This window comes from Etheostoma spectabile, chromosome 4, assembly GCF_008692095.1.
Source record: "Etheostoma spectabile isolate EspeVRDwgs_2016 chromosome 4, UIUC_Espe_1.0, whole genome shotgun sequence".
In the NCBI taxonomy this organism is placed as follows: Eukaryota; Metazoa; Chordata; class Actinopteri; order Perciformes; family Percidae; genus Etheostoma; species Etheostoma spectabile.
In genome coordinates this window covers 8,459,635-8,485,980 of record NC_045736.1, presented here as the reverse complement: position 1 = coordinate 8,485,980, position 26,346 = coordinate 8,459,635, and the positions used below count along the sequence as shown (strand labels likewise).

At 39.6% G+C, this 26,346-nt stretch overlaps 4 protein-coding genes across 4 annotated transcripts in view; all 4 read right to left on the bottom strand.

The window, feature by feature from the left end:
* Nucleotides 1-1,899, bottom strand: part of timm17a (translocase of inner mitochondrial membrane 17 homolog A (yeast)) — a 6,552-nt gene extending 4,653 nt beyond the window's left edge. Inside the window, exons 1-2 of the mRNA XM_032514346.1 lie at nt 1,712-1,899; nt 352-451 (exon numbers count right to left, since the gene is read on the bottom strand). Of these exons, the coding sequence (XP_032370237.1) occupies nt 352-451; nt 1,712-1,737 (126 nt within the window). The 5' untranslated portion in view covers nt 1,738-1,899. The remainder of the gene's footprint in view (nt 1-351; nt 452-1,711) is intronic.
* A 1,879-nt stretch (nt 1,900-3,778) lies between these two features.
* On the bottom strand, nt 3,779-8,947 carry lmod1b (leiomodin 1b (smooth muscle)). The gene is made up of 4 exons (XM_032514340.1): nt 8,833-8,947; nt 8,346-8,649; nt 5,001-6,764; nt 3,779-4,911 (listed from the first exon to the last, which is right to left on the bottom strand). The coding sequence occupies exons 2-4, from the start codon at nt 8,631-8,633 to the stop codon at nt 4,885-4,887; spliced, it is 2,079 nt and encodes a 692-aa protein (XP_032370231.1). The 5' UTR covers nt 8,634-8,649; nt 8,833-8,947; the 3' UTR covers nt 3,779-4,884.
* Nucleotides 8,948-10,262: 1,315 nt separating this feature from the next.
* Nucleotides 10,263-20,109, bottom strand: shisa4 (shisa family member 4; the record flags this gene model as incomplete). Its single annotated transcript, XM_032514341.1, is given in 6 exon segments — nt 10,263-12,018; nt 12,067-12,130; nt 12,855-13,046; nt 13,138-13,274; nt 16,734-16,911; nt 19,432-20,109. Coding segments are annotated over 5 exon segments (627 nt in total). The 3' UTR covers nt 10,263-12,018; nt 12,067-12,089.
* A 1,602-nt stretch (nt 20,110-21,711) lies between these two features.
* Nucleotides 21,712-26,346, bottom strand: part of ipo9 (importin 9) — a 19,414-nt gene continuing 14,779 nt past the window's right edge. The window contains exons 20-24 of the mRNA XM_032514339.1: nt 25,237-25,370; nt 25,005-25,124; nt 24,090-24,197; nt 23,880-23,956; nt 21,712-22,564 (exon numbers count right to left, since the gene is read on the bottom strand). Coding sequence (XP_032370230.1) covers nt 22,454-22,564; nt 23,880-23,956; nt 24,090-24,197; nt 25,005-25,124; nt 25,237-25,370 — 550 coding nt within the window. The 3' untranslated portion in view covers nt 21,712-22,453. The remainder of the gene's footprint in view (nt 22,565-23,879; nt 23,957-24,089; nt 24,198-25,004; nt 25,125-25,236; nt 25,371-26,346) is intronic.

Genomic DNA, 26,346 nt, shown 5'->3' with positions numbered 1-26,346 from the left:
CATTTTTAGCACTAGACCTACTGACATTTTATGTTTTACTATATTTCCAAATAGGCAGAAAATGTGCCAACACTTTGGCTGACCACAGATAAAGATACAAGTAATTTAGATTATTTAGTGCCCGGTTAAAACTGTATAAATATCAGACAATAAAGCAGCTAAAATAATGACATCTCTGAGGGGTTGACAGTGCCATTAATCATCCGACAATGACAAAACATAGTATAGCACATGCTCTCAACAGGTATCAAACCAGTCTCATGTCGTATGTTGTACGATCTGTATAAGGATGTCATAATTTATTAAGACAATGCAGCAAGGAATAATGTTAAGCTACATGTCTGAACTTACTGAGGGTGCATTTCTGAAGCCTTTTACTGCTTGAAAAATTCCTCCTCCAATTGCTCCCATGGTGAAGGCTCCCCCACAGTCGTCCACAATCCTCCAGGGGCTAAAAGCACAAGACAGCCGTAAGCAATTGTCATTGTCATGTGTACATAACATACATAGTAGGGCTGTTACATTCGTGATTACTGTCCAACTAGCTTATTTATGTCTTCTTTTCGCCCACAACAGAAAAGTTTTGGCAGAACACCAGTGTTTATGACATAGCATGTTGGTTAACCAGCTTAGTCAAATATAATTATCATTACATCACTCCTTCTGGCCTTACACGTGATGTCTTAAGTCAAAACCGCATAGTGAGCACATACTAACCAATTAAAAAGATAAATTGAGAACTGAAGTGTTTTATTTTCATTTATTTCAAAAGCTAGGCCTACCTTTTACATTGAAATTAGTATTATGCAAGCAGTGCAGACATTCATTTCCAGAAATGATATTATTATTACAGTATATAATAATGTATTTGCTTTATTTGCCAAGTACATTTTTACACATACAAGAAACATACGAGAGATGTAGCTATGTATGTAATTAGGAGCAGTGGACAGCCATAGTCCGGTGTTCGTTCAGGTTTAGGTAGGAGGACACAAATCTAGACGGGTCAAAGATTTCGGGGAACCGATGCCCAACTCCAGTTGTAATTACAGTTGAGGTTCCCTAGCATGCACGTCTTAATGGTGGGAGGAAACCCACTCGAACACGGGGATAACATGCTTACTATGCTGCATGACAGCAGGATATGGGTATAAACGTGTACAATGCTAAACACTGGCAAGATTTACGATTTAGAATCCACATGGACACTATTATTTTACCAGTGTTACGTGTCCAGATACACTGTTGTGCAATCCTCAGGCTGCCCCCCACAGATAACGTTAGCACACAGGTGGCTAACTTAGCTAGCCTAACAATATGCTTAAAAAATATTCTTGACTGATACTGAACAGATAAAACTGTCACAGCGGCGCTTGACACTAACTGTGAATCACATATCACCATGTAGACTAAGTGACTGTAGTTACTTAACTAAACGTAATGGCATGTAGGAGAGTGAACCGACAAGGTCACTAACAACGTGATCTAGCAAACCAAGGTCTGATGCTAGCACACACCGCCAATACATTTATATGTAAAGTTAGCATTTGTGCTAACTGTAGTTAAAAAGCAGGTTTTCAGATATTTTGGATTATACCACATGGTGTACCATAAAAATAAGTATACACACTTAACGTGCTTGTAACTTCAAAGAGATGCCGTAGTAAAAACACAGGGTAAAATATATATTTTATCTGGTTATAAAACTCACCATGGTTCTCTGGCATACTCCTCCATCTTGTTCTTTTACTGTTCCCTGTGACGTAACGTGACGCGTGTTGACAATCTGACGCATCGTGATATCTTAAAGGAGCATTTCACATGTTTTTAAACAAATAAGGTTAGCTTGAGGAAACTAATGTTACACGGTCGGAACAGCCTATCAGGTTGGAAACTTTTAGCTCGTTGATTTAGCATAAAAAGGTTGACCCCATACTCAACAGCAGTTGTTTATTTATTAAGTGTTTCTCTACTGGCAGTTGACCCCAGAGGTCTAAAGTTGCCAAACGCCCAGTATTGGGGGAGATGGAGGTGGAGGACACTAATGAAAAGTGTTGTGCTTGATCTAGGCAACTTTTGCATCAGATTATAAACACAAGAGCAGACTAGTCCTTTAAACTACCTAATATAAAAAAAAAATCTCCAAGTCCACTTGATTTTATTATGTAGATCAGCAAGACTAGTATTTTGAAAAAAATTAAAGCCACATTTTTGAAAGTATAATTACTTATATCGTTTTAAACTATTGGGACTGTTGTAACAGTAGTAAAACTTTGCCAAAGCCTCCTCCAAAGCACGCTGAAGGAGAGTCTAGCTACACCAGTATTTGGGGATGAGAGGAAAACATGCTCTGGTTTATTGACATTTCCAAAAGAAAACTCAGATTGCTCTAGCTAACTGTCTCAATTCACCCTGCAGAGATCTGAGGAGCAGTCAACAATAGTCCTCATAAATTACCAGAATTTAAAATTCTAACATAAAGAAAGTGAAAGGAAACGGAAAAGACATACATCCAGCGGAATTACCTGCAGCACTGGAGCAATCCCGGAAGTGGAACGCAAAGTATATAGACTACTGCAACAGTGTTTGTGTCTGTTCTTGCAGAGACCCTGTAATTTCTATTTTCATCAAAATTTTTCTGAGTGTGGGACGTTTATGGGTGTCAGCAAAGAGCATCTGGGCCCACGTGGGTGTGTAACCCCCAGCCTATAACAGCGTGCAGGTAGTGCAGCAGGTTCATTCCCATGTAACGCTGATTTTGATGCCTCTGTCAAAACCTTGTTTGAACACCTTTATTATATTAGCTGACCTATGTCAGGTGTATATGCTAACATCTGCATATGCAAACTGGGTTTATGTTATGAGCGAGGAAATGGGGGGCGACAGTGCCCCCTATAGCAGTTTATTTGGCCATGCTACAAAGAGGAAGGAACCTTAATATACGGTCAACTTAAAGACTAAATTACAGTATACCTGTTGTGAATACATAAGAATGTCCACTGAGTTACTTTTGGCATACAAATGATCACCAGGTTCTTCTTAGATCCCATTTGTTGAACTACCAGTAATCTGAACAATCAGTAATCTCAACATTTTCATTCCTTCCCCTCTTTTTCCTCCATCGGAGATCAGTTCCGTTGGTCAGGGTACAGCCGGGAGACAGACTGCTGGCCTGCATCCCATTATTAGGAACAAGAAAGGAATGAATTGCAGAGCAAGCTTTCATCGAGAAATGCCCAAATATAGGCATTTCATGGTCGCAGAGGCGGAGGGTGATGGAGACATTAACTGGCCTGCTGCTGGTGCTGTTCTTTGGATGATGACGGGTAGACAGTACACAGCTCCCACTGTTTCCCTGCAACTTTTGACATCCAATGTAAAGAAATGTATTTAATTTCTGGTCTCAGAGACACATACATGTAAATGAGTGTAGATAATGATGGAAAGATTCTTTGAAAATTGACTTAAGTTTTCAGAATGCACATGCAGTAAGCTGTCATGGGAGTCATTTAAATTTGTTTTTTATGTTGCAGGTTACTTGTTGGTATGAATACATAATGAATGTATGGCTCTGTATATAGTGGGCATGTTTTTCTATTATGAGCTAGATCTGAAATGGAATAGACACAGTGAAAATGGAAATACCTGAGTATAAATATTAACAATTAACAATTTCATGTAGAGCATAAACCAACTGAAATGAATGACAGCTCATTTTCAGTTGTATTTCCTTTTACATATACTGTACATATATTCTCATTGTGATATCAGCCAGGCATAACATTACACTTGTGACTTTGCAAACATACCACAATCTTTTATTGAAGACATACAGGCTCTGTAAGAAAGGCATGTGTAATCAGATATGAAAGAGAGTCCTTCATTACAGAGTGCACATATAAGTGCATCTCTGATTTTTGTTTATCACATTAAATTTCTTTTTGAAATGACATTCATTTAAAAGTATGGAGGGTTGATGTAAGCCAGTAATGATTTTACAAAACCCCCTTAGGTTAAGACATGTGGGTGTATTACATTACAAGTTTTGCAAGGTATTCAAACACCAAGGCAGAATGATTCTGTACAAAAAAAAAATAACATCAAATACTGAAGGACAGCCATTTGCACTTCCTGATAAAAATGCATTATGTAATTATTTCCATGCTCAAACTCTTTTGTCATGCACCAGGATTCCACTGGGCTGCTTTCCAATCCATAAAACCCTGCCTGAGATGTCTTGAGATTTGGCAATGAGACACACAAAGACCACCATGACCTTTTTTTCTTACCCAGATTGTTTTAAGTCAGGCCGCCATGTTTGTTAATTCCCTGATATTTCCGCCATTTCAAAATTCCCAGTTTGAACCGATTTACAACTTACAAGTATAAGGTGGATTTCCTCTCCACAAAAAATAAATGGTCAAATTAATGTCCACTATACCACTGATAAAAGTGTTTGTATCTTAGAACTTTATAAAGTTATTCATATCTCTTGATAAGCTCATCACACATTCCCACCACGCTCACATTCAGATGCATACACAAGCCAACATGTGATATGATCGGCTTCATATTATCTAGTGCAAATAACCAGCAAAGCGTCAATATGTACTGAAGACAAACAACCACAAAACCCAAGGCACTCTATGCTGTCGGCCAATAGAGAGCCCTGCATCACCCATTCTCCCTAGAGTCCTTTTGGTCCAGTGTTTTCGGGGAGAACTCATAGTGAGGGCTAGTCATCCGCCCGATGGGCATCTCATGTTTCGCTTTCTCCATCCGTTCCACGGCGCAGTTCTTTGACTGCATCTTAGGAGTGTTGAGTGTATCTCATCTCTATTCTCCCTCGCTCTTCTTTTTCACTTCATATTCCAACAGGAAATATTACTGCAACCACTTTGGCACTGGCACCTGTGGGAAAAATGAAATGTAAGTATGTGAAGATATATTATTGTAGCTCCACCACAAGATTCCTAAATCCATAAACCCATCATACATACCTTCTTAAGTTGTTTCTTATCGCTTCCCCTGATCGAGGCAAGCAGTTGGTCCCTTGAGTTCTTGCAACCACCTGGGCTTTTTCCATCCAGCTTTCTCTGCGACACCGGGGTCAGAGAGTTCCTCAGGGCATCTACATCCAGCATAGGAGGCGGAGGAGGTGGAGGTCCACCCCCAGGAGGAGGCGGGGGTGGAGGTGGAACCGGACCTCCAGCTCCTCTTTTAGGAGTCAGCTTTGGTGATGGCATAGGTGACGGTATGGGGGAAGGTTTGGGGGAAGCTCTGGGCGAGCTTCTCAGAGATCCTCCACCACCCACCTTGGGTACCTCCAGCGTGCCCTTCTTCTCCCCATTGGCCTGGGCCTGCTTCTGCTCCTGCAGGCGCTTCTGCCTCTGTCGGTCCATGTTGCGACTCAGTATGTTTGTTGTAGTCATTCTGGGTCCAGCTAACTCAAAGTGGTAGCCCAGTTTGAGCAGCGTGGTGTTTTCTTTCAAGATCTTGGTCATCTCCATCTCCGTCTTCCCGCCGCAGATGTGACGCTGGTTTTGAAAGCGAAGCTCAGTCAGTGTGGAGTTGTGTGGTAGCGCCTGGATCAGAGACAGGATGCCCTTGCCAGTGAGATGGTTGGAGTCCACATTGATGCTGGTGATGGTCTTGTTGCTGCGTAGCGTGCCTGCGATGGCGTAAGCCACGTGGTCGTCCGCACGGCAGTTAGCCAAAGCAAACGTCTTAACATGGGTGTTCTTCTGCAACGCTTCTGCAAACTCGATGAGTGTTTTGGTCTTGATGACTTCTGAGTTGTTGACGTTGAGCTCAGTGAGGGAGGGGTCGTTGCTCCAAACCTGCTCCATCAGCTCATCAAACATGCTCGCGTCTTCGTCCTCCTCCTCTTCCTCTTTCGCCTTGTTGTGTGGGGTGTTTTTGGCCACACAGTTGCCAGGTTTCTCACTTTCCTCCACTTTTTGAACTTTTCCTTCACTCTCCTTTTTTTCTTTTTTCTCCTCTCCTTTCTTCTCCGTGCTCGTCTTCTTCTCCTTCTCTTTCACGTGGTCACTATGGTTAACCAGTTCTTCTCTATCTGTTCTTTTCTCTGCCTTGTCATGTTTCACCTGCACCTCGCCCCTCTCCGATGGTTGTCGCTCAAGTTTGACATCAGGCTTGTTTTTATCTTCAGCTTTTTTCTCCTCGGCTTTAGGCTTCCTCTCTTCCGATTTACTCTCTGGAGCCGGGCTGTCTTGTGCCTTGCTCTGCTTCTCTAACATTTTAGATACAAGTCCTTGTGTCCTAAAACTCTCAGATTTTCTCTCCTTTTCCTTGCCCGCTTCCTTTTCATGTTTCTCTCGTAGCTTTGAGATAATGTCTTTGGTTTTGCTCTCTTCTCTTCTCCTACAGTCTTCTTTTCTCTCTTTGCCGTCATCCTTTTTTTCCTGTAACTTGGAGATCATATCCTTTGTTTTGCTACCTGTGCTCTCTCTGTTTTCTCTCCTGTCTCTTATCTTATTGTCCTCTTGTTTCTCTTTCTCTTTGGTCTCCTCTTTCACCTCACTCTCTCTACTTTCCTGCTTCCTGTATCTACTCGAAAGTCGACTTCGCTCCTCTTTCAAATTTTCGGGACCTTTGCTGTTTCTTTCGTCCACCTTCATATCTTTTTCACTTGAGACACTAGCTTGTCTTCGTAGCCCTACTGTCACGTCGTCGTTCCCCTCCTGGCTCAGGCCCATCTTCCTCAGATATTCCTGCTTCCTGCTCTCCTTCTTTGTCTCACCCTGCAGGAGGAGTGGAAAATTATCTGAGTGTTATGTCTGAAAGCAAAGCAGTTAAATACATGCCAACACTAAGAAAGCTCTTTACGGCTTGCGTTAATGAAGCCCCATGAGAGACTTTGGAGACTTGGCTCAACATTGCTGAATCCTTAAGGTCCATGCTGTAGACTTGTGCTACAGCCTTCTCACTCCTATCTCTGTGTGTGTGTGTGTGTGTGTGTGTTTGGTCCCTTTTGTCTTAAGCCGGTCTCCCTGTCATTGCCTCTTATTTGTTTGTGTGTTTGTCTTGTCTGTTACTGTGTGTCTTGTTTGTGAGCTACATTGTTCTTGCTGTTGTGTTTTTGTATCTCCCTCCTTCCCATGTTTCCTCTCTTTGTTTTGGAAGGAAACATTTGATCGCAAGGAAGGATTGTGGATAAGGTGCACTGTGCCTTCTTCAGTGTGTGTAGAGTACTTTTCTGTATGTTGTCTACTGGACCAATGTTTTGCACTTTTGTTTGGCTGTTTAAATAAAAAAAACAATTGATCACAAAAAAATATATGCCAACACCAAAAACAGTTAGTGTTTAATCAAAGTTGAGTGTGTCAACAACTGTAGTGCCCTAAATCAAAAAGAAAGCCCAACAGATACAGAACAAGGCCATAATAATGCCATTATTAAAAATCAGTTATTGTGCTTTACACAAGAATTTACACACATACAGTATATATACTGTACTATACTACTATATAATGTAACGTATGTATAGTATGACACCTAACACCCATGCAAATACTCTATTCCTTTACTGTCAAACAGCTCGATGTCCATCTGCCCACTGTAAACATGCATTCTAGCTCTGACACCATATGGCATGTGTGTTTACAGTGAGCAAAGAGACAAGGAGCCATGTTTTTTATAGTGCGGGGATACATTTGCAGCGAGTGTTTGATTTGTGCAAAGTGTTTGATTTGTGAGTCTCCATCTGTTTTGCTGTGTGAGGCCGTGGCCCTGGCAGATGTATCCTTAAAAGGAAGTGAGCGTAGGAGCAACCAACCAAGGAATTCCATCAGGCCGGGATTAAGAAGCTCCGCAGGGCCTCCACTCCATCGAATGAAGTGCCTTTCCTTTAAATACACAAACTGCAAGAAACCTGGCGCCCTGACACTAAAAGGAGGGCTCTTTTATAGAATGTCACAGGAATAAAAGAAATGATTTGGTGTGTTTCTGATGCTGTTTGCCAATGCATGTCAGCAAGCTTTAAGAGTGAAAACAATATTTTTCCTGGCACGGAAGCCAACTCTACACTATTTCTGAGCTGATGGACTCAGAGTGCATGGGGCCCAGTTGGCGCTTTGCTTCAAGCAAAATGAAAGAGAGCTCATTAAAGCTATTATTAGAAACACCTCGGGGACAGTGGATGTTACATAATCTATCAGTTGTAAGTGCGTACATTGTCGTTTGATTTAATAAATTCCTCCAAAGTCACCCATCTGCTGGTCATCTTTATTGAAAAACGGTGTGAATTCAAACATCTGAAGAGAGTAAAATGTAAAATCCAAAACAAAGTGCAACTAACCCAGATGAGTTAAGCATTCACAAACCTCAAATGACTGTTGCCTCTCACTGAGCCTCCCTTTACGGTCACTCTCCCGTCTGCCTTCAAGTTTAGCCTCCCGGACGTTGTTGCTCATGGGTGGCTGCGCAGCTTGGCTATCCCCTTGGACAATGATCTTCCCATCCTCTGGCTTGATGTCTGGCACTTTCATCATGTCCTTCTCCAGCTCCTCCATCTCCTCAGGGGAGAGCGTGGACAGCAGGTTGTCCAGGTCTGGGTCCTCACTGACCTGGCGGCCTGTACAGGTCAGGCCTCTCACCTTTCTCCTGGACATGGTTGCCTAAAACAATCTGGGGTAAACACCCGTGGAGAAAAACAGAGAAATTTGGTTCCTTTGGAGAGGCTGGTGTTGGTATAGTGAATATCTTTATTTAAATCTGATTATTTAGTAATTTCTCTCCTATGGTGAGAAGTTGAGTATTCCCAAAGCTGGCCAAAGCTGGTCTCCTGCTGTCCCGTCGCGTCCTGCTCACCAAAAAACCACCAGAGGCATCAATCCTGATACAAAGAGGCTGGACTCACAGTCTTTGCAGTGAGGGGTACCAGGGATGGACTGCAAGAGCCTCGCATCATCAAAGTGGACTGTGAGGCTGGGACATTCTTCAAAATCCTGTGAAAGTGCATGTCCTTATTTAGCTAGGGTACACACTCCTTTAAAGGTAATGGGAAGGGCTGAAGTTTACAGAGCTGCCAGAGCGGAGTTACACATACTTCCTATTACACAATTTATTTTTGAGAGAAGTTCCTAATGTTTCGTTTAGTAATAAATCTAATTTTAGCGGTTTAGAATTTCACATTAGATTTTCTGCCATCAGTGTTTCTGTTTTGGAATGTTTATACTAGATTCACATGTGCAGTGAAATGCAGGTTGGCATACTCTTGAGGCTCCGCTAAAAGCATGGTGCAGAATAAAGAATAACCTAATACCCCGCTGTTTAGTACACAAAAGGCGCTAAAATTCAAAAACTTGGTAAATTTTTAAGCTGCGCTAATCATTTATTAGATTAAAAACAAATGACAACCTGTAAGTAGCCAAATGTTTAAAATGAGAGAAAGTCAAGATGGTTTTAGACAAATATTCTGTTAAAGGGACCAAAGTAAATAGAAGATGTTAACAAAGTAAAAAAATGAAAAAAATAAAATTAAAAATTAGAATATTGGTTCAAATCAGAAAAACACATATAATTATTTATTTTTTTATAAATATATGTAATGTATTTAATGTTACATGTAAATTGGCCTGGTATGCAGGTGTACTGTGTAATTAGTTTTAGATATAAAAATTTAAAATGTACATATGTCACAGTTGTAAGGCAAATGATACAATAACATTTTGTATAACCTTAGCACAATTATGCACATGAAAAATTAAATATAACAGGGTTTTTAGGAGCACACATTGCTTGTGATAAAAATTAAATGAATCAATTCTGCCAAACGTGAACATATTTAACATTTCTTTGGAGTAAATATGGACATCTAGTGGTCAAAAATGATGTGAACACATTCTAACCCCTTTTTAACGTTGCATGAGAAAAAAAACACATCACACGGTTGTATTTTTACATTCCAAAGTTAAATTTTATGTTAATAGAAATAAAAACTTTTCACTCACTTTATATTACAATGTGGTACAATCCATATGACAACAGACAAAAAGCCATAGATCTAGACAAGTTATTTTGCCAACTGATGTCAGTTTCAGTAAACACACTCATGGAGTTGGATTAGAAGCACAAATAAACAGAAACATCATTGATCAAATGTCATGTCAAACTACAAATGAAAGCATCTTACCAAGAAAAGTCCAGTGTTCTCTGTGCTTTACAAAGGCTCAACAAATCTGTACAAATGGACAGCGCCATGGGAGGAAACAATTTACGTCGTAAACTAGCAGAACTAGTTCTTTTTTTTTTGTAGAGACAAGATACAGCATTATGTCTCGAGGAAAAGCTTCAGGCTTCTCTGATCAGCATGACGACAGTGTTTTTTAATATCTTATTTGAGGTTGAGGTTGAGATACATTACACCTGAATAAAGATAATTATTACCCATTAGTCAGACAGCTTACTGTACAACACATGCTTGAGATGTCATGTTTTACAGTTCATACATCTTACAAAAAGCCCAGTCTGTCCAAGATGCTAAACTATAATTGCAGGTTACAGGCCCTGACCTCACTGGAACCCAAAACCTTAAGTGTGAATTTTAAGGAATAGTTTGACATTTTGGGAAAAACACCTATCTGCTTTTTTGTAGAGTAATGATGAGAAGATTGATACCATGATACCTGTGGAGATTGGTATTGATCTTCTTCATCTAACTCTCAGCAAGACAGCAAATAAGCATATTTCCCAAAATGCCAAACTGGTACTTTAAAGTGAGGTGGTCAGAAAAAAATCAACTTTTTCTGACCACAAGTTCACAAGGGGAGAACCCATTCACAGAAAAAAGGTACCTCAATAATAAGAAATACCAAATAGAAAGATGCCAAAAATGCTACAAAATCATATGTTATGTTACAATAACAATACATTATGTTCAAAATAACTTGTTACAATATCATAATATATTCAGCTGAAGAACAGATTTACAAAATATGTATTTAAATAGTTAATCCCTTTTTTCGGTTCATTTTCTAAGGCGGGACATTGCATCTCCCCTGACCTGATATGTTACAAGAAATAACGATTTAACATGAATTTCACTAGAAAACATACCAAAATGGCATTATGGGATTAATGTAACAACTTCTAATTCATTTAAAACCAGAAAAAAGCAAGAGAGAACAGATAACTTTGACTGGGATAGCATGCTGATGTCGAGATGTTACATTAGAATTAAGCAGCTAATATACTACCATGAAGTAAATTAGTTGAGCCAGATACAAAAATGGAATAGACAAAGTTGAAACTAGCAGGTGACTAAAGGCTTCGTACACAGAATCAGGAGTACCATGAAATCCTTTAGGCCGTCTGCAAATTTAAGACAGTGTCACACTGTCTTTGGGCATACATTTCCCTTTTTTAATCAAACATGCCGTTTGTTTTTCACTTTAGTCTCTACCACATTACGGGAAAAAAAATCTAATACAGAAATAAAGACATGTCATCATATTTGGAGATTGTGTAACTTAGAATGTAGCCTTAGGGAGGTATCGATTTATTCAAACTGAACAAAAGTGAGCAAGTAAAGCATTTTTGCCTTTTATAAATGAAGAGGGAGTGCATTATAATTTTGATCAACCCCTTCTATCCCCTGTTCTGGAAGGTAAAGAGCCCCGTCTTTTAGGTGACACCCTGTTTTTGAGGTAAGTGTGTCAGAGCACAAGTGGCAGCACAGTCGAGACACCAGCCAGATACCTCCTCACTTTAGGGATGGTGTGACGTCTCTGCAAAACCCACCGGGAGCAGTCAGTTGTCGGGTTGCAGAACGCAATTTGAGTTGCGTAAATACTCCAGAAAAGTAGGACAACATTGTACGGTAAATAAACATAGAAAAACCTTAAAGTGCCTCCAGTTCTCTTAAACAGACAAAACCACTGCTAGTCGAGCTGTAGCGTTTCAGTGTGTGCATGTGTGAGAGTGTTGCTGCCTTCTCCTTTTGAAACAGTCCTTTCTCTCAGTTGCTGTTGTTTCCCACTCTGTGTGTGTGTCTGTCTGTGTGTGTGTGTGTGTGCGTGCTTGCGTGTGTGTGTGTGTGTGTGCGTGTGCGTGTGTAGATGAGCCCATCAATGGCCAGGATACTGAGGTGGAGAGTAAGGTGGAGGGGCTGAAAAATAAGTAGGTAGAAAACAAACATTAAGTAAAGTCAGAAATTCGTATACTACAACTACATTAGGAATCGTTTACAAAAAAAGAAGCACCAAATTCAGTAAGACTCATCCTTAAAAAATGTCCCAAATAGTTGTGGAGATATGGAGTAAAGTGGTGACTAACATTGCCATCACTAGTAATTATTGATGGCACTACTGGAGAGAACATGGAGTCATTTGAATTAAGAGGGGTATATGCTCATGGTAGCATGAAATGTGCAAATGTCACCATATTTTATTGCTCTCTGCTTTATAATTCAGATGTGGTGGTGTTAGAGGGCAGCGTCCAAAAAAAGAGTGTTCACCCTCTGGGGAATTCTTGTGCAAATGTTGGTGTTGGTTGCTACAGGAAAGATGAGTGGGGTCACAGAAACTCCCTATTGAGAATTAAATACTCAGTAGATGTTATGGCAATCTGTCCAGTGGTTGTTAAAATGTCTTGTTCAAAGGACGTAAAAGAACAACATCCCCATCTACCAGGGCTGATAGCAGGGCAATAAACACCAACATGAGCCACTTCACTTTCCCAAAAAGTAGGTAACACAGTTTGTATTTTATATAGTGTATTGGCACATTTTTTCTTTGCACTGATTTATGTAAAAATAGTGTTTGTTGAGTTTTTTTTTTGTTGAGTTTTTTTTGTTTGTTTTTATTGTTGGACAAATGCAATGCTACTCTTACCCTGGCTGTATGCAGGATCCATCAGGTGTGGTGGATAGGGTCCAGGCTGCATCATGGGGTAATGCGGAGGCATGCCAGTGTACAGGGGCGCCATTGGATAACCTGCATGTGGATACTCAGAGGGTCCCAGTGGTTTTCCATAAGCATCATACATGGGCTCCACTGGATAGCTGGCCATGGGGATCTGCTGGACTGTGGGTCAAAAAGTACAGACTGCTGTGAAGGACCACTATGACCTCATGGTTGTTGGCACAAGCATGGACATGAAGAGCAGAGGTCTCACCATCATAAGGTGTCCTGCCCCTCTGCTGCCTTCTCTGGTAGAGGTAACAGCAGGAGCACATGAAGCAGCAGACCATGGTTGCAATGATCGCCACAAACAGGAGGACGGAAGAGGCAATGCCAGCCAAAGTGGTAGGGCTGAAAAGAGAGACAGAAGAGGACTTAAGTTAAACAGCATTTCCTTTCTTACTTTGATCATCTCGCAAATTACATCCAATTTTACAGGAGAATTAAAGCAGAAATGGCGGTGATGTGAAGCTTTTGAAATAGACACACTGTTAACCACAGACTGACCCCGAAAGCGCATCCCAGTTAATGACACACACCCTACATCTCTCTGTCTCTCTACCAGATTCCATCGCCTCATGGTCTCAGTGGAGCAACAAATCCCTCCATTTCAGCTCAGCCTCGGCTGCCCACTGGGCTAAATAAGCTGCAGGTTGTCTGCTCACTACTGGGTGATGGATGGTTTCCAGTTCTGTGGAGGGACAGTACCATGTTGCAGTCTCTCGGGGTACAAGCTTGCTTAGTCCAGTATTATCACAATACCTCACAGGGGATAACTGATAGAACACATCAGGAGAACATCTTACACTGTTGAGACCAAAGCAGGATCAAAATAAATATATAACAAAATGTGTTGGATTAGTGATATTAAAAAATTGCTGTTATAGTCAGAACGGGAACGGCATGTGACCACGCTGTACGGTGCAAAGGCAATTATTTTAGAGACAATAGTGAAGCAAATTAAGTTGTTTGACTAAGCCATCAACACTGCAAACAAATGTACAAATCGATCTAACCGAACCATGTAAACCTGATAAAAAAAAAAAAAAAGGAAATAAATGGTAATTCAAGGACATTTTTGATCTTTTATGTCACATTTTCATGATTAGGTTGAAATTACTCAAAATATAAGATGACTAAAAATGGCAACCGTATTTTCAGTTTCGAAAAGCTGATGCCTGGTTGCCAGCCAGGCAACCACTTTTAAAAGTTAGTGCTGAGCCCTGAAGAGAGTCCAGACTTTAAGCAGAAAACAGGGTTATGGTGGACAACATTTTCTATACATACGTTTATACAATTTACTTCCCATTTATATTAAATCCCTTGTACTCAACGCATTGTCACCCAAGAGGTCATGCAACTGTTTAATGTTGATACAACATTTTTAAATCTGATATCTGCACACACAAGACACTTAACCCATCACCAAATTCCATTACTTCAAGTTCAAAGTTTTTATTTATTTGATTGTCTCCTAATATTACAGTTCATACATTGTGTTGTAAATCTGGAACATTACATTGTGTTGAAACTCTGAACCAAGCCTTTTTTATCTGACTCTGTATAATAAATTGTTGCCATGTTTCCCTCCCAGACGATGTATCTGTGTGAGCCAACCTTGAGCCAATGCTCCTTTCCTTTGGTGGCCTTTATCTCTCTACTCCCACATCACAGAAATGACTGGAACAACTGGTACTGACAACATGTGTATACTCTAGCAGTAGTTCTCAAACTTTTTTCAATAATGTACCCCCCTTTGAAATATTTTTTAGCCAAGTAACCCCTGATGTGTGCAAAGCCTTTTTAGTAGAAATAAAAGGCTATATAAAGAGGAACATTACAGCTCTTAGTGTTTAATGTTTATTATCAATTTATTTGTCAGGGACACTGCAGCGCACATTATTACATACATAATTATTACAGTCAAGGCCATAACAATATGTGTAGATGTGTTGCATGAAAGGTTTCTAGCCAATAGGCTAATTTGAAACCCCAGTCCCTGGTCAGAGCTTTCTAAAAAATATAATCCAAATATAATTTTTAACCCTCATGTTAAAATTGACCCAATTTTGAGTTACATTTTTTACATAGTGTGAATTACATAGTCATGCAGTCATGCAGTGTCTGATTCACTTAATAAGCTTGTAACTGAAACACACTTAAATGTTACTTCAAATGTTAAGACTCCATAGCTAAATTAATTAGGAATCTCACGTACCCCTTGCAGTATTCCAAAGTACCCCTAGGGGTACGGGGACCCCCATTTGAGAAACAATGCTCTAGTGGGTTTCATCAAACCTTCAGAACGTGGTTGACCTGGAACCCGCTCGTTGCTGCTTTAAGAATCAACTGAAGGTCAAGCCAGCTGACGACAAACTAGCATACAACGTTTGGATGGTTTTAATCCACACTATTCATCTTTTCAAGTAATCTCTTTTGTGACTGTGACACTTGAATTTTCCAGTGTGGGATAAAAAAAAGTTGATCTTATCTTATGATGTTACAAGATAAAAGATTGGGGGATTTATTTGGGTTCACTGTGAATGTTTTATGGATAGAGGAAGTGTGTTCTTAACCTCGGGAACGGTATGTTTAACAAAATAATGTCAACTCTAAGGTTCACTTATAAGCTGTTTTTTTTTTTTAAATGCTTCTTTCAACTGCCTCTCACGGTCTTTAGGGACGAATGGACCGGGCTCATGCCAATACGAGCGCTTGTTCCACACTCAGGTCACAAAATGACCCCCATCATATACTGTACACGAGGACAGTTCCATTCACTAATAAAGAAAGTGAAAGACATTTGTATGACATTCATTAAATCTCAAAAACTAATTTAACCATGTTTTGCAATACATTTAGCATTTAATGTTCCTATATTTAACAATAATACATTATTGCTTTAATCCCTGCTTGTAGTAGAGTGTATGGCTACAACTACCGATCTATAATATTTCAGATTTATCTTTTGTGTTTACTTTATAAAATGTGGGAAAATTGTAGGGAAATGCCCCACCACTTTTTACCAGACCAACATTTCAAAACCCAGAGCTATTTCACTTATAATGGTAGAAGAAAGAGAAAAGCAGTCAATGCTCATATTGCCATTCCATTATACCCACATTTATAATTGTTATGAGTAATCTCTCTGTATTTATTGTAGGTATTATTCTCTCTCCCCCCACACCTCTCCTCCTGCCCTCCTCTATCTGTAAAGTGTGAATTACAATGATGCAATTGATCGGCTCTTGCTTTGTTTTTACTTATTAACTCATCAGTATAGTGTGTACTTTGCATTAATGGATTAGTGTTTATAGATGTTACAGCAGTGTTTGTCAAATGGGGGTACATGTACCCCTAGGGGTACTTTAGCATACTGCGGGGGGTGCATGATATATTTGCAAAAATGACACTTTAAAAATAAGTCATGCATAATTGCTAAAGTAATTGTACTATAATAATGAATAAAACTGAAATGTAGCATTTAAATGTTTCTGTTTAAAAAGGTTGTTGTTTATTGAATCTATCACTGCTGGCGCTGGATTGTTTTTCTACCCAAAATGTTTTGCACTGATCAGGGGGCACTTGGCTTAAAAAGGCAATTCAAAGGGGGTACAACCTTGAAAAAGGTTTGAGAAACACTGTGGTAGAGGACACATCTCATTGTGCAGACTGCGGCAACCAATTGTAATCAACAAAAGTAAAAAGTGTCCGTCTTCAGATAGCCTTGCATTGTGAACAGAAAGACAGACTCTTTGGGTTCAGTAAGTTAATAAATAAGTCATTGAAGTAAAACCCCGCTGCCCCCACCTGAACTGGAAGAGCATGCAGCGTTTCTGCTCCCTCTCTGGGATCATCTTGAAGGCGTCCAGGCAGCAGTAGCGCCGGTGGCAGTTCCCACAGCAAAACGTGATGAGAGGGCAGTCGAAGCCGTTGTGCCAGGTGCCGTTTTTATCCACGTACCACAGACAGTCCTCGTTCGCACTGGCTGCAAAACAAATACAACACAAAGTGTAAGGGAGATGATCAAAAAGAAACAAGGGAGCAGAGAGAGAGAGAGAGAGAGATTGAAACAGAATTACATTTCCTATGTAAATGTCCCAAATATGAAAACTTAAGAATTAAATATTTTCAAAAATTTGAAAAAAATATACCAGGCTTCACTATCTACACTAAGGAAGACGAAAGCACGGTATGGCTAGCAGCTAAATATGTCTTCTCCTGCCACAATACAAGGCTTAATAAATAGAGAATTTTATATATTATCAATTTAATTTTTTTGTCTGTTTCAAAGTACCCTTTGAGAGACAAGCACATAATTTGTTTAGTATCTACAATTATATCATAGGTGTTTTGTTTACTTGTATTATTCTATCAGATGTATTTAGTCCTTGTTTATATAGGACTATATATTTATAGAATTATATTTATTCTTATGCTTTGGCAACAGAGATGTATTTTTTGTCGTCCCAATAAAGCAACATGAAATTTATTCGAAAAGACTTCAACTATGGATTATTTTTCATTATCATTTAACTTATTGTTTGGTTTATAAAATACATTAAAAACAACAACAGTAAACAACAGTAAAAAGTGCTTGTCACAATATCGTACAGCCCATTTTTTGCCACTGAAAAGAAGTATTTAATCAAGAGCTACACATCATCAACTTTGTTTTTAAAATTATGTTGTAGTTCTGTGGTCTCTTGGGAGACTTAAGTTCACATACTGACTGAGAAACATTCTGCTTACTTCTTTCATAAAGATGAACACATAAGTAAGTCCTAAATTGAGTTGGAGGGAGCTAGTATTCATATTATTGGCCCAAAACATAGAATTTAAGGCCCACTAAATCACAGCCACCAGTGCAGGCTGCTAAAAGTCACACCAACGTGTATATTTTACATGAGTTTTATGTCTGGGGAAAAAACTGACACTTTTAATGGTTTTAACTATACGAAAAAATTCATATTTATCCTGAGGGAAGATCTTGCTCTTCCTTGTTGGATTTCTCTGAGTGTACTAAACTGATGGAAACTTGCTGCGGTACATTGCTGAGTCAAGATCTAACTTGGCTCCTGAAAAGGTTCAGACTAATTTTGGATTATGCCCTTTGAGATTTGGCATCGGGAATACTTATTTTGCCATTTGATGTTAGCCTTGATATTACAAAATCTATCGTTGTGTAGTAGTTTTGTATTGTTGTTTACATTACTGAATGCAGCTTATCTTAAAATTACTGTTTGCCTCTTAACTTGGTGAACAACAGTTAAATAGAGTAAAAATAACACAATAACATCTATAATTAATTGTGATATTATTGCAATATTGGGTTGTACATATTGCCTTGTAATGATTTTTTTTTCAGCAAACTTGGTGGTAAAAATAAATAAAAATAAAACAATTATCAAAAATATATGCCTTAAATATAATTACTATTTTATGTGCCTTAATCTCCAATAGTGTAACGGTTTAGTTATTACTAGCCTGTCAAAAGACACTCAGATAAGCCAAACTATGTTGTTTTGTCACGTTATTCTTTAATACTAGAAAACAAAAACATACATGGCTATTGTTGACAATATAGCTGCCGATGTTTTGCAATTCAAGCAAAAAGCAAACAAAAAACACGTATAATTTAGCTAAACAGACAAAAACCGTAAGACTATTTCACATAGGACTGAAAAAATGAAAGCTAACAGTTAATGTAGTCGGACACTAACGTTGAACCATGAATGTTTATTAATAACAAACATGAGCGTTAACTGTGAACGGTTTGCCCATATCGTTTTTCCTAGGACGGGGAAGGCATGATCCGCCCACTCTCCCTCTGATTGGCTAGCACTCGCTGCCTGCTCTGGTTGGGTTGGTTAGGTAGGCAAGAGAAGTGGGATTGGTTTAGCCTGGTTAATTGACACCAGAAACTTCTCAGTTGTAACCATAGAGTGTATATTATTAATATGTTATCAATTAATTAATAATATACAGTCTATGGTTGTAACTGAGTGTGAGTTTAGTCTGGCTATCACCTGACCAAGCCAAGCTCCATAGATTTGACTGCAGGGAAAAAACAAATCACCGGCAGAGTGGGCGGGGTTTGCCCAGTCAAGCTCTGAGTTTGATTTGCAGAGCAAATGTTCGTCAGGGTTTTCCCAGGATAGGATTGGTTAGGATTAGGGTGGGATGTCAAAGTTAACCTATCAGAGGCATATTAGGGCGGGATATGACTTAGCCATCCTGGGGCAAAAAAGTATTCGCAAACGGTTCACCGTTAACAGTTATCAGGCCTAAAATAAATATCTAGGTTATGTTTAACAGCCAGAAAGCAGCATGTTGTTGTTGCATGGGAGCATGGCTGTGAGGCTTCAGGACGATGTAGGAACCGCCAGAGTCTGCTTGTAACGGCTAAAATAAATAAACGTCCATGCAGGGGGAACAGATGTTAACAAGGAACTGCGTTTAGATTTAAACCCGTTAGCTAGCGGCGCGCGGCCTGGAGAAGACTTACCCTGAGAAGTGCAGAGGACGACAGTGAGCAGCGCTAAAATCAGCGCGATGAGGGACATGTTGCCCGCTGGAAAAATCATCCTCGTCCTAATTTTAAAACCAAGCGAGAGATATTCTAAAGATGTACAAGTATAACCCGACTAACGGTCGTTCACAGACATTATCCTGGTTCGGGAACAGCTTAGGAGATGGGACGGCTTTTACAAGCGGTAATTTATCCGTCGAAATGACACATCGCGTCTGTGACGCCGTTCGCCCGGGACGAGACGGGGGATGGTGTTGCCTTCAAGTACTGCCTGAACCGTCGGGAAAAAAATCCACCATAAAGAACAAGTCCGTTTCAAGATCAGAGTCATCCTATGACATTTGTGCTAAGGCAGGGTTGGAATAAGTACTCGGAGCCTTTAAAAATACTCCATTGCATCCTGAATTCAAAATGTAATTTCAGTAAAAGTACATACATATTGAATTGAAATTCAACATGTATGTACTGTAATTCAATACAATTGGAATTGAAAGTATCATAATGCAGAATGACTCCTTTCAAAATGTTATATTATATGGATTATGTTCTGTTTTTTATTATTAACGATAGATGTAAGTGAACTTTAAGTTTGTAGTTGAACAATGTGGAGCCATTTTAAGATACTTTGTATACTACTACTATTTACTACTACTACTACTACTACTACTATAGTTTACGGATTAGTAGTACTGCATTGTTATAATACAGCATATCACATGCATGACTGAATTGTTATAATACAGCATATCACATGCTGTCAAAATTGCACTTAAGTGTAGTACTTGAGTACATAGGAGGCATAACATCTGTAAAAAGAATTGATACTATAAATAAAATTGAATTGAATTGAAAAGTCAGTCCATCTCTGTATTAAGGACTAATGATGAACATAATGATAAGAAAGCAGCTAACAGCTCCTCCTTGTGGAACATTTTCAGCCTGCTGGATGTTAGAATAAAACAGTTCCAAGAAGTGCCTTGCATTTAAAAATTAAAAACTCCAGGTTGAGCATAGACAAAACAGACACACAAATGTTCTCCTATTATTTTCACTTGTGCCTGATAGGACCACTTCTAACGTCTGTGTTAGTATGTGCAGACTGTATTTTGTTGCACCAATGGCGTGAGGTTACACCTTTATGTCGTCTTTTTTTACACAGCATTTTGACTTGTCATAACAGGAAAAGTACAGGTGTTTCCATAAACATTAAAGGTCCCATGGCATGAAAATTTCCCTTTTTGAGGTTGTTTTTTTTAACATTAATATGCGTTCCCCCAGCCTGCCTATGGTCCCCCAGTGGCTAGAAATGGTGATAGGAGTAAACTAAGCCCTGGGTATCCTGCTCTGGGAAAATGAAAGCTCACATGGGCCAATCTGGATATTGCCCCTAATGAGGTCATAAGGGGGCAAGGTTACCTCCCTTTTCTCTGCTTTGCCCATCCATCAGAGAGACATGGCTTTCGAACGTGCAAAGTAGCAGTTGGTGAAGGCCGCACCCCCTCCCCCCCCTTTCCTTTATGAGATGTGGTCTTTTTAATTATAAGGCAATTTGCGTCTTTAATATTTATAACATCTCAAGCCTGACAAAAATATAGCATTATGTTCATGTTTTATCAGTAAATAGTTATATTACATAACAGAACTATCAACAATTTCTTATATTCTTATGGATTGTTATCTTCACCACAGTTTTATCATTCAAGTAGTAACATTAATGCTTTCATCATGCATAGGTTACCATCTGTACCAGGATAGGTCACACCAGAACATAAACACTTCACGCAGTATATAAACATTTATTAAATTATTTATAAAACATTAGAATATAGTTGTATGCTGATATGTGTTCATTAAAGTATTTGTCAACACTAACTCCTGTGTGCGTCCATAAGTGGAGGCTGCTGTATAAATGGCTAATGAATGACAATAAAGTCAAACGGTTATGACATAAAACAGAAGTTAGAATTGCTAACAAATACTTAAGTGTACACTGTCCTTTATTTGCTTACAACCACAATTAAGGGTCTTATAAACAATTTATTAAATGTTTATATATTACTTATAAAAGGCTAAATATACCCTTAACGCTCAGTTTTTCATTTTCTTTAAAATAGGGGGGGAAAAAAAATGTATGCAGAACAATAAGATGCCAGTCTGGGACAGCTTGACAAGTGCCTCTGAGTGGAAAATGTACGAAAATTCATGGGATGATGGGATTATTATTTACAGTTTCGGCAAACAAGAGAGGAATCTGGAAATGTTGTCCTTTCAGGACTTTTATTTAGAAATTTCTCCATCCCAAATTTCAATGGAAGTACAAGGAAATGAACAGGCTGTGAATCACCATGGCAACCGTGCAAATTTCCAAAATACCCAACAAACCCCTATACATGACAGCTGGTCAAAGAGCTTTTCATTTCCTGTCAGAAACAGTCAATGTCTTTCTGGAATAAAAGAATGTCAAAGTTTCTCTCCCTTCCCCAAAGATCCCGATGTTTGTTTTTGTTTGACTTTCCTTCATTCGATGTCTCTTGGGAGGGTTTTCCCTGTTGCGTTTTTACTCTATTTATACAGAAACACAAAAATAATGGGATAAGTTACAAATAGGACATGGCAAAATAGTCCGTTTATATTTCATGTTTTGCCTGTCCCACTGTGAAGCCTCAACCTTTTATTCAATTCCTTTTGTCCAGTCTGAAATTACTCTAAAATGGTGAGTCCTCTGACCTTCTTCAGGAACAGACCTGGGCAGTCTCTCACATCATCATTCTCCTCGCTTTAACATCGACAAAGTCCTTCATCCCATCACAAGTACGTAGAAACAGGGGCAAGTGCATGTCCATCTCTTTTAACCTCGGCTCCTTCCTCCGCCAGGGCCATCATCCCATTTCTCCTTTATTCTTTGCTATGTCGTTAATTCATCATGAGCGCATAAGTGATGGGGCCTTAGGAGAGAGCTTAGATGGAAACAGAGGTGTTGGAGCAGCAGACGTCGGGGCTAGAGGCCTATAGACTGCAGGGTTTGTCTCTCGGCGGTGTTGAGGTGGCCTGAGAACATGCTGTAACATGGCTGCTGGGCGAACTGTGTCAGGAAGTCAGTCAGGTAAGCCTGGGAAAGGACAGGCGATACAGTGCAGGTCAATTATAATGGCAGCAGTGTCATAAAAAGACATTTAGGCAAATCCTGTTTAGTCACGCTGCATAATCAAGTAACAATTTTTCATCAGTTGTTATAAACTGCACACTCCATCTTTAAAGATAAATCCAGCCACTATTTCACCTTTTATACTACTGGGGCTATTTCTGATCTGATTGGACACTCTGAGACACACACTGGTGAAGATGGCTGCAGCCATTCTGAAGGGCTTTCTGGAAAAAGGCTCTTCCCAGAAAGCATTTATAGCAACTTTAAAAATATATTATATAGCGTTTTTCTAGTCTTAACGACTACTCAAAGCACTTCTACATAGTACAGGAACCATTCACCATTCACACACATTCACACACTGTGGCCGAGGCTACCGCCACCTGCTCACAAAAAAAACACTCACACACACACACACATTTACACTCCGACACACTGAACCCTGAGTTGCATCAGGGGCACACCTGAGTTGCCCCTGATGCAACTCGAAGACACTTTGACATGGGACTGCAGGGCCAGGGATCAAACGAACAACCTTCCAATTGGCAGGTGACCGCTCTACCACTGAGCCCCTGTGTGAAAAGACCTTAAATGTTTCACAATAATATAAGTGCTGTAGGGGAGGGGTTTATGATGATAATGCATAACTGCATTTGCAGACAATTAGATTGACATGCATTCGTATGCACATGACAGGCTAAAGACAGGTTTTATACTCTGAACACTTGGGCATATATTAAAGTCACTGACCAGCATGGTGTTAATCTGCTATTGGTGCTTATATCTGCTATTCAACACATCACACACAGGGTCAGCCAACATGACAATATATACTTTTATTTGTCTACCATCAGAGATTTTGCCACGATTTACACCCGTCTCAACTAGCACTTTAACATCTTTGTGTGTATAGGGCAATTCTGTAAAGTGAGCCGGACTCCTAATGGCAATTCTAGAAGTAGTGAAGAAGACCTGGATTTGTCCATTATTAGCAGGATTAAAAAGACATTTTCAGGTAGTTTCTTCCATCCATATCCATAAACAGTTTCTGAATTGATTTCCCAAAAAATTGATTATATCACGATATATTTTGATCACAAGACATAATTAAAAATATCGTGAGATGATATTCAACTTAACACCCACCCCTATTAGTACAAATCTTCCGCAAAGTGCTTAAACTACAATAAGCTGAGTCCCGACTCCCTGCTGCTACCTGACTAATGGAAGTATTTGAAATAATTGAATATGTGGAACTAAAAGTTTAGAATTAGTGTACCTGCAAATCAATCTGATATATGGGGTCTTTCAAAGCATCGGGATCATCCTCCTCATCGTCCTCGTAATAATCATCATCTGTAAGACGTGAACACACCAGGATATGGAAACTTAGTGCCCAGAAACTAAGTTCTATGGTAACAGTATGAGCAAGAAGTGGAACTGAAGACAAAATACAGGAATAGCTGAAGCACTGGGGAGATACTAGTACCGTATTTGTTGGAGGCGATAAGATCAGAAAGCAGCTGGCCTGCAAGGCCTTCGTCCTCCTCCTCCTCATCCTCCCCCTCATCCTCTCCGTCCCACATACCGCTAGAATCTGAGACAAACAACAGCTGGTGATTGAAAAGGTCTGCTGTCCTAGTCTTTGGTTTACAGGCAATAAATACAACAACTCTGCAATCTTTCAGCAAGTCCAGGGCTTCACCTACCAAATATGACCAAAACAAAGAACAAATCACTGTTGCAACTCTTTTGTAGTAAATGTTGACCTGAGAATGAATACATTGATTGATTCCCCACAAAAACTTTGCTCATAAATGATCATGATCATTTATTTATTCAAATCGTTTGGAATCAATCAAATCTGATCATCGCTTCCCAATTAAATTTGCGCAAGTTTTGGTTTCTGAAGCGGCCAGGCACTTGTTGTGTTGCAGCCTTGGAGCACAGTTAGCAATGCTCTAGTGTGGCTTTATTTTACATTGAAAAAGCCCCGTAAACCTGCAAATCACCACTGAATCAAAATAAAACGTTCCTCTTATTTGTGAAAATAGTCATTGTGACCTATTTCAACTCTCCACCCCTCGAAAAATCATAAAAAAAAAAAAAAAAAGAATAATCGGAATCGTGAATCGATAACAACCAGAATTGAAAGGAAGAATCAGAATTGTTAAAATCCAAATGACGCCAAACCCTAATTGTAAAAACGTTTATTGAAACCAGCACAAACCAGTTGATGCTGTTGACCATGAACACTCCGAGCATCTAGGTTGACTTTTTGATCACATAACTTTCCACCAATAATTTACTACAAGAAATAGACACAGAGGTCCATCTGCAGAAAGGTTCCATGTCCCTCAAAAAGCCACGGGTTGAAACAACATTAGAATTATTTTGTATTCACCTTGACTCCAGTCTCCTGCGTTCGCCCTGCTGGCGTTTGCCTCCACTACAGTCGACAACTCATTTATTATCAATTTGAAGATCTTCACTAGCAAAGGAATGTTGGTCCACCGCTCTGGGTCTGCAGAGGAGAAACACAAAAGGGTAGAGCACGAAGCAATATGTTAAAAGCATGCACGTTACATCTCCTAATATCTGTGTGTGGACATAATGCGTTGCACAGATTCATTTACTCTTTGCTGATTTGGAGCGTGTGCGGATGCCGTCTTCAGGGCTGTAGATCTCTTCTCCCTTCACCACGATGTCCTGAAGACGTTTGTCGTCCGTGTTGAGGCCGTGTTGCAGCAGCTTACAGAGAGCCACTGTGCTGAAGGAGAAAAAACAAAAAACAAAAAGTTTAAAATATGTGGCAACAGTGGAGAAAAGAAAGAAATGGTCATTCTGCACCTCTTAGGCTTCGTTTATAGGCTTTAGAATATCTAGAGAGAGCGTTCCTATTGGCTGTTCTACCAATGCAGATACGTGTGCATGTTCCTGCCTACTGTAGCGAAGGCTCAGAGCTGCAGCTAACTTAAGGCTAAAATATTAGATCGCGATTTTAGTATCATACATTTATGAGCAGTGCAGTACTGTACATAGAGGGAAAAAAATTGTGTGAAAGCGCAGCCCACTTTATTGTCTAGGGAGCGGATATTTGCTGTGAAAACAGTGAGAGCTGTCCACATTACCTCAAATTCTGTCATTTGTTTTGCATTCTGCCACCTGCAGCTTTAAAATAAAAAAAATAAAAATCTAGCCGTGAGTGTCGTTTAAATTTGGGGATAACCCCACATTTGATAACAGTGTCTCTTGGAACGCATTTATAGTGTTACACTCATCTGTACGTAACAAAAGTGACAGAAAAAAAAAAATCGTGTTATGAATGAGACAAAGAGAACCAGAGAGAGAGAGAGAGAGAGTGACGTTCAAACCCTGCTAACACACAGCTGGCCAATCACAGCGTCAAGTGGGTGTGATTAACTGATTCTCAGTTTTGCAAAGATGGACTGATGGCATTAACAAGCAGCTTATAAACAATCTTTGGCTGGAGGTTCTATTTAGGCTACGTTTACACGTGGCCGGCTATTTTCATAAATGAACATTTTAACCTCTCAGTTATCAAACATAACATTGTGCCAGTTTTCAGAAAAGTGTTGTCTGACCACACCCACACACACCAAGAGCATGCCAAACCTGTAGTTGGCAGTGAAGCTCAAGCCCATGTTAGCCAATCAGAATCCTGAAAACAGCAGCAACAAATCACTTTGTCTCTCTTCTCTTCCTTGGCCGTTTAAACCGGTTTC

Coding starts and splice junctions, on each gene's coding strand:
- lmod1b (XM_032514340.1), bottom strand. CDS start 8,633: ATGTCCAGGAGAAAGGTGAGAGGCCTGACCTGTACAGGCCGCCAGGTC. Junction 6,765..8,345: donor AGAGGCAACAGTCATTTGAG/GTTTGTGAATGC, acceptor CTCCTCCTGCAG/GGTGAGACAAAGAAGGAGAG. Junction 4,912..5,000: donor ATAAGAAACAACTTAAGAAG/GTATGTATGATG, acceptor TTTTTCCCACAG/GTGCCAGTGCCAAAGTGGTT.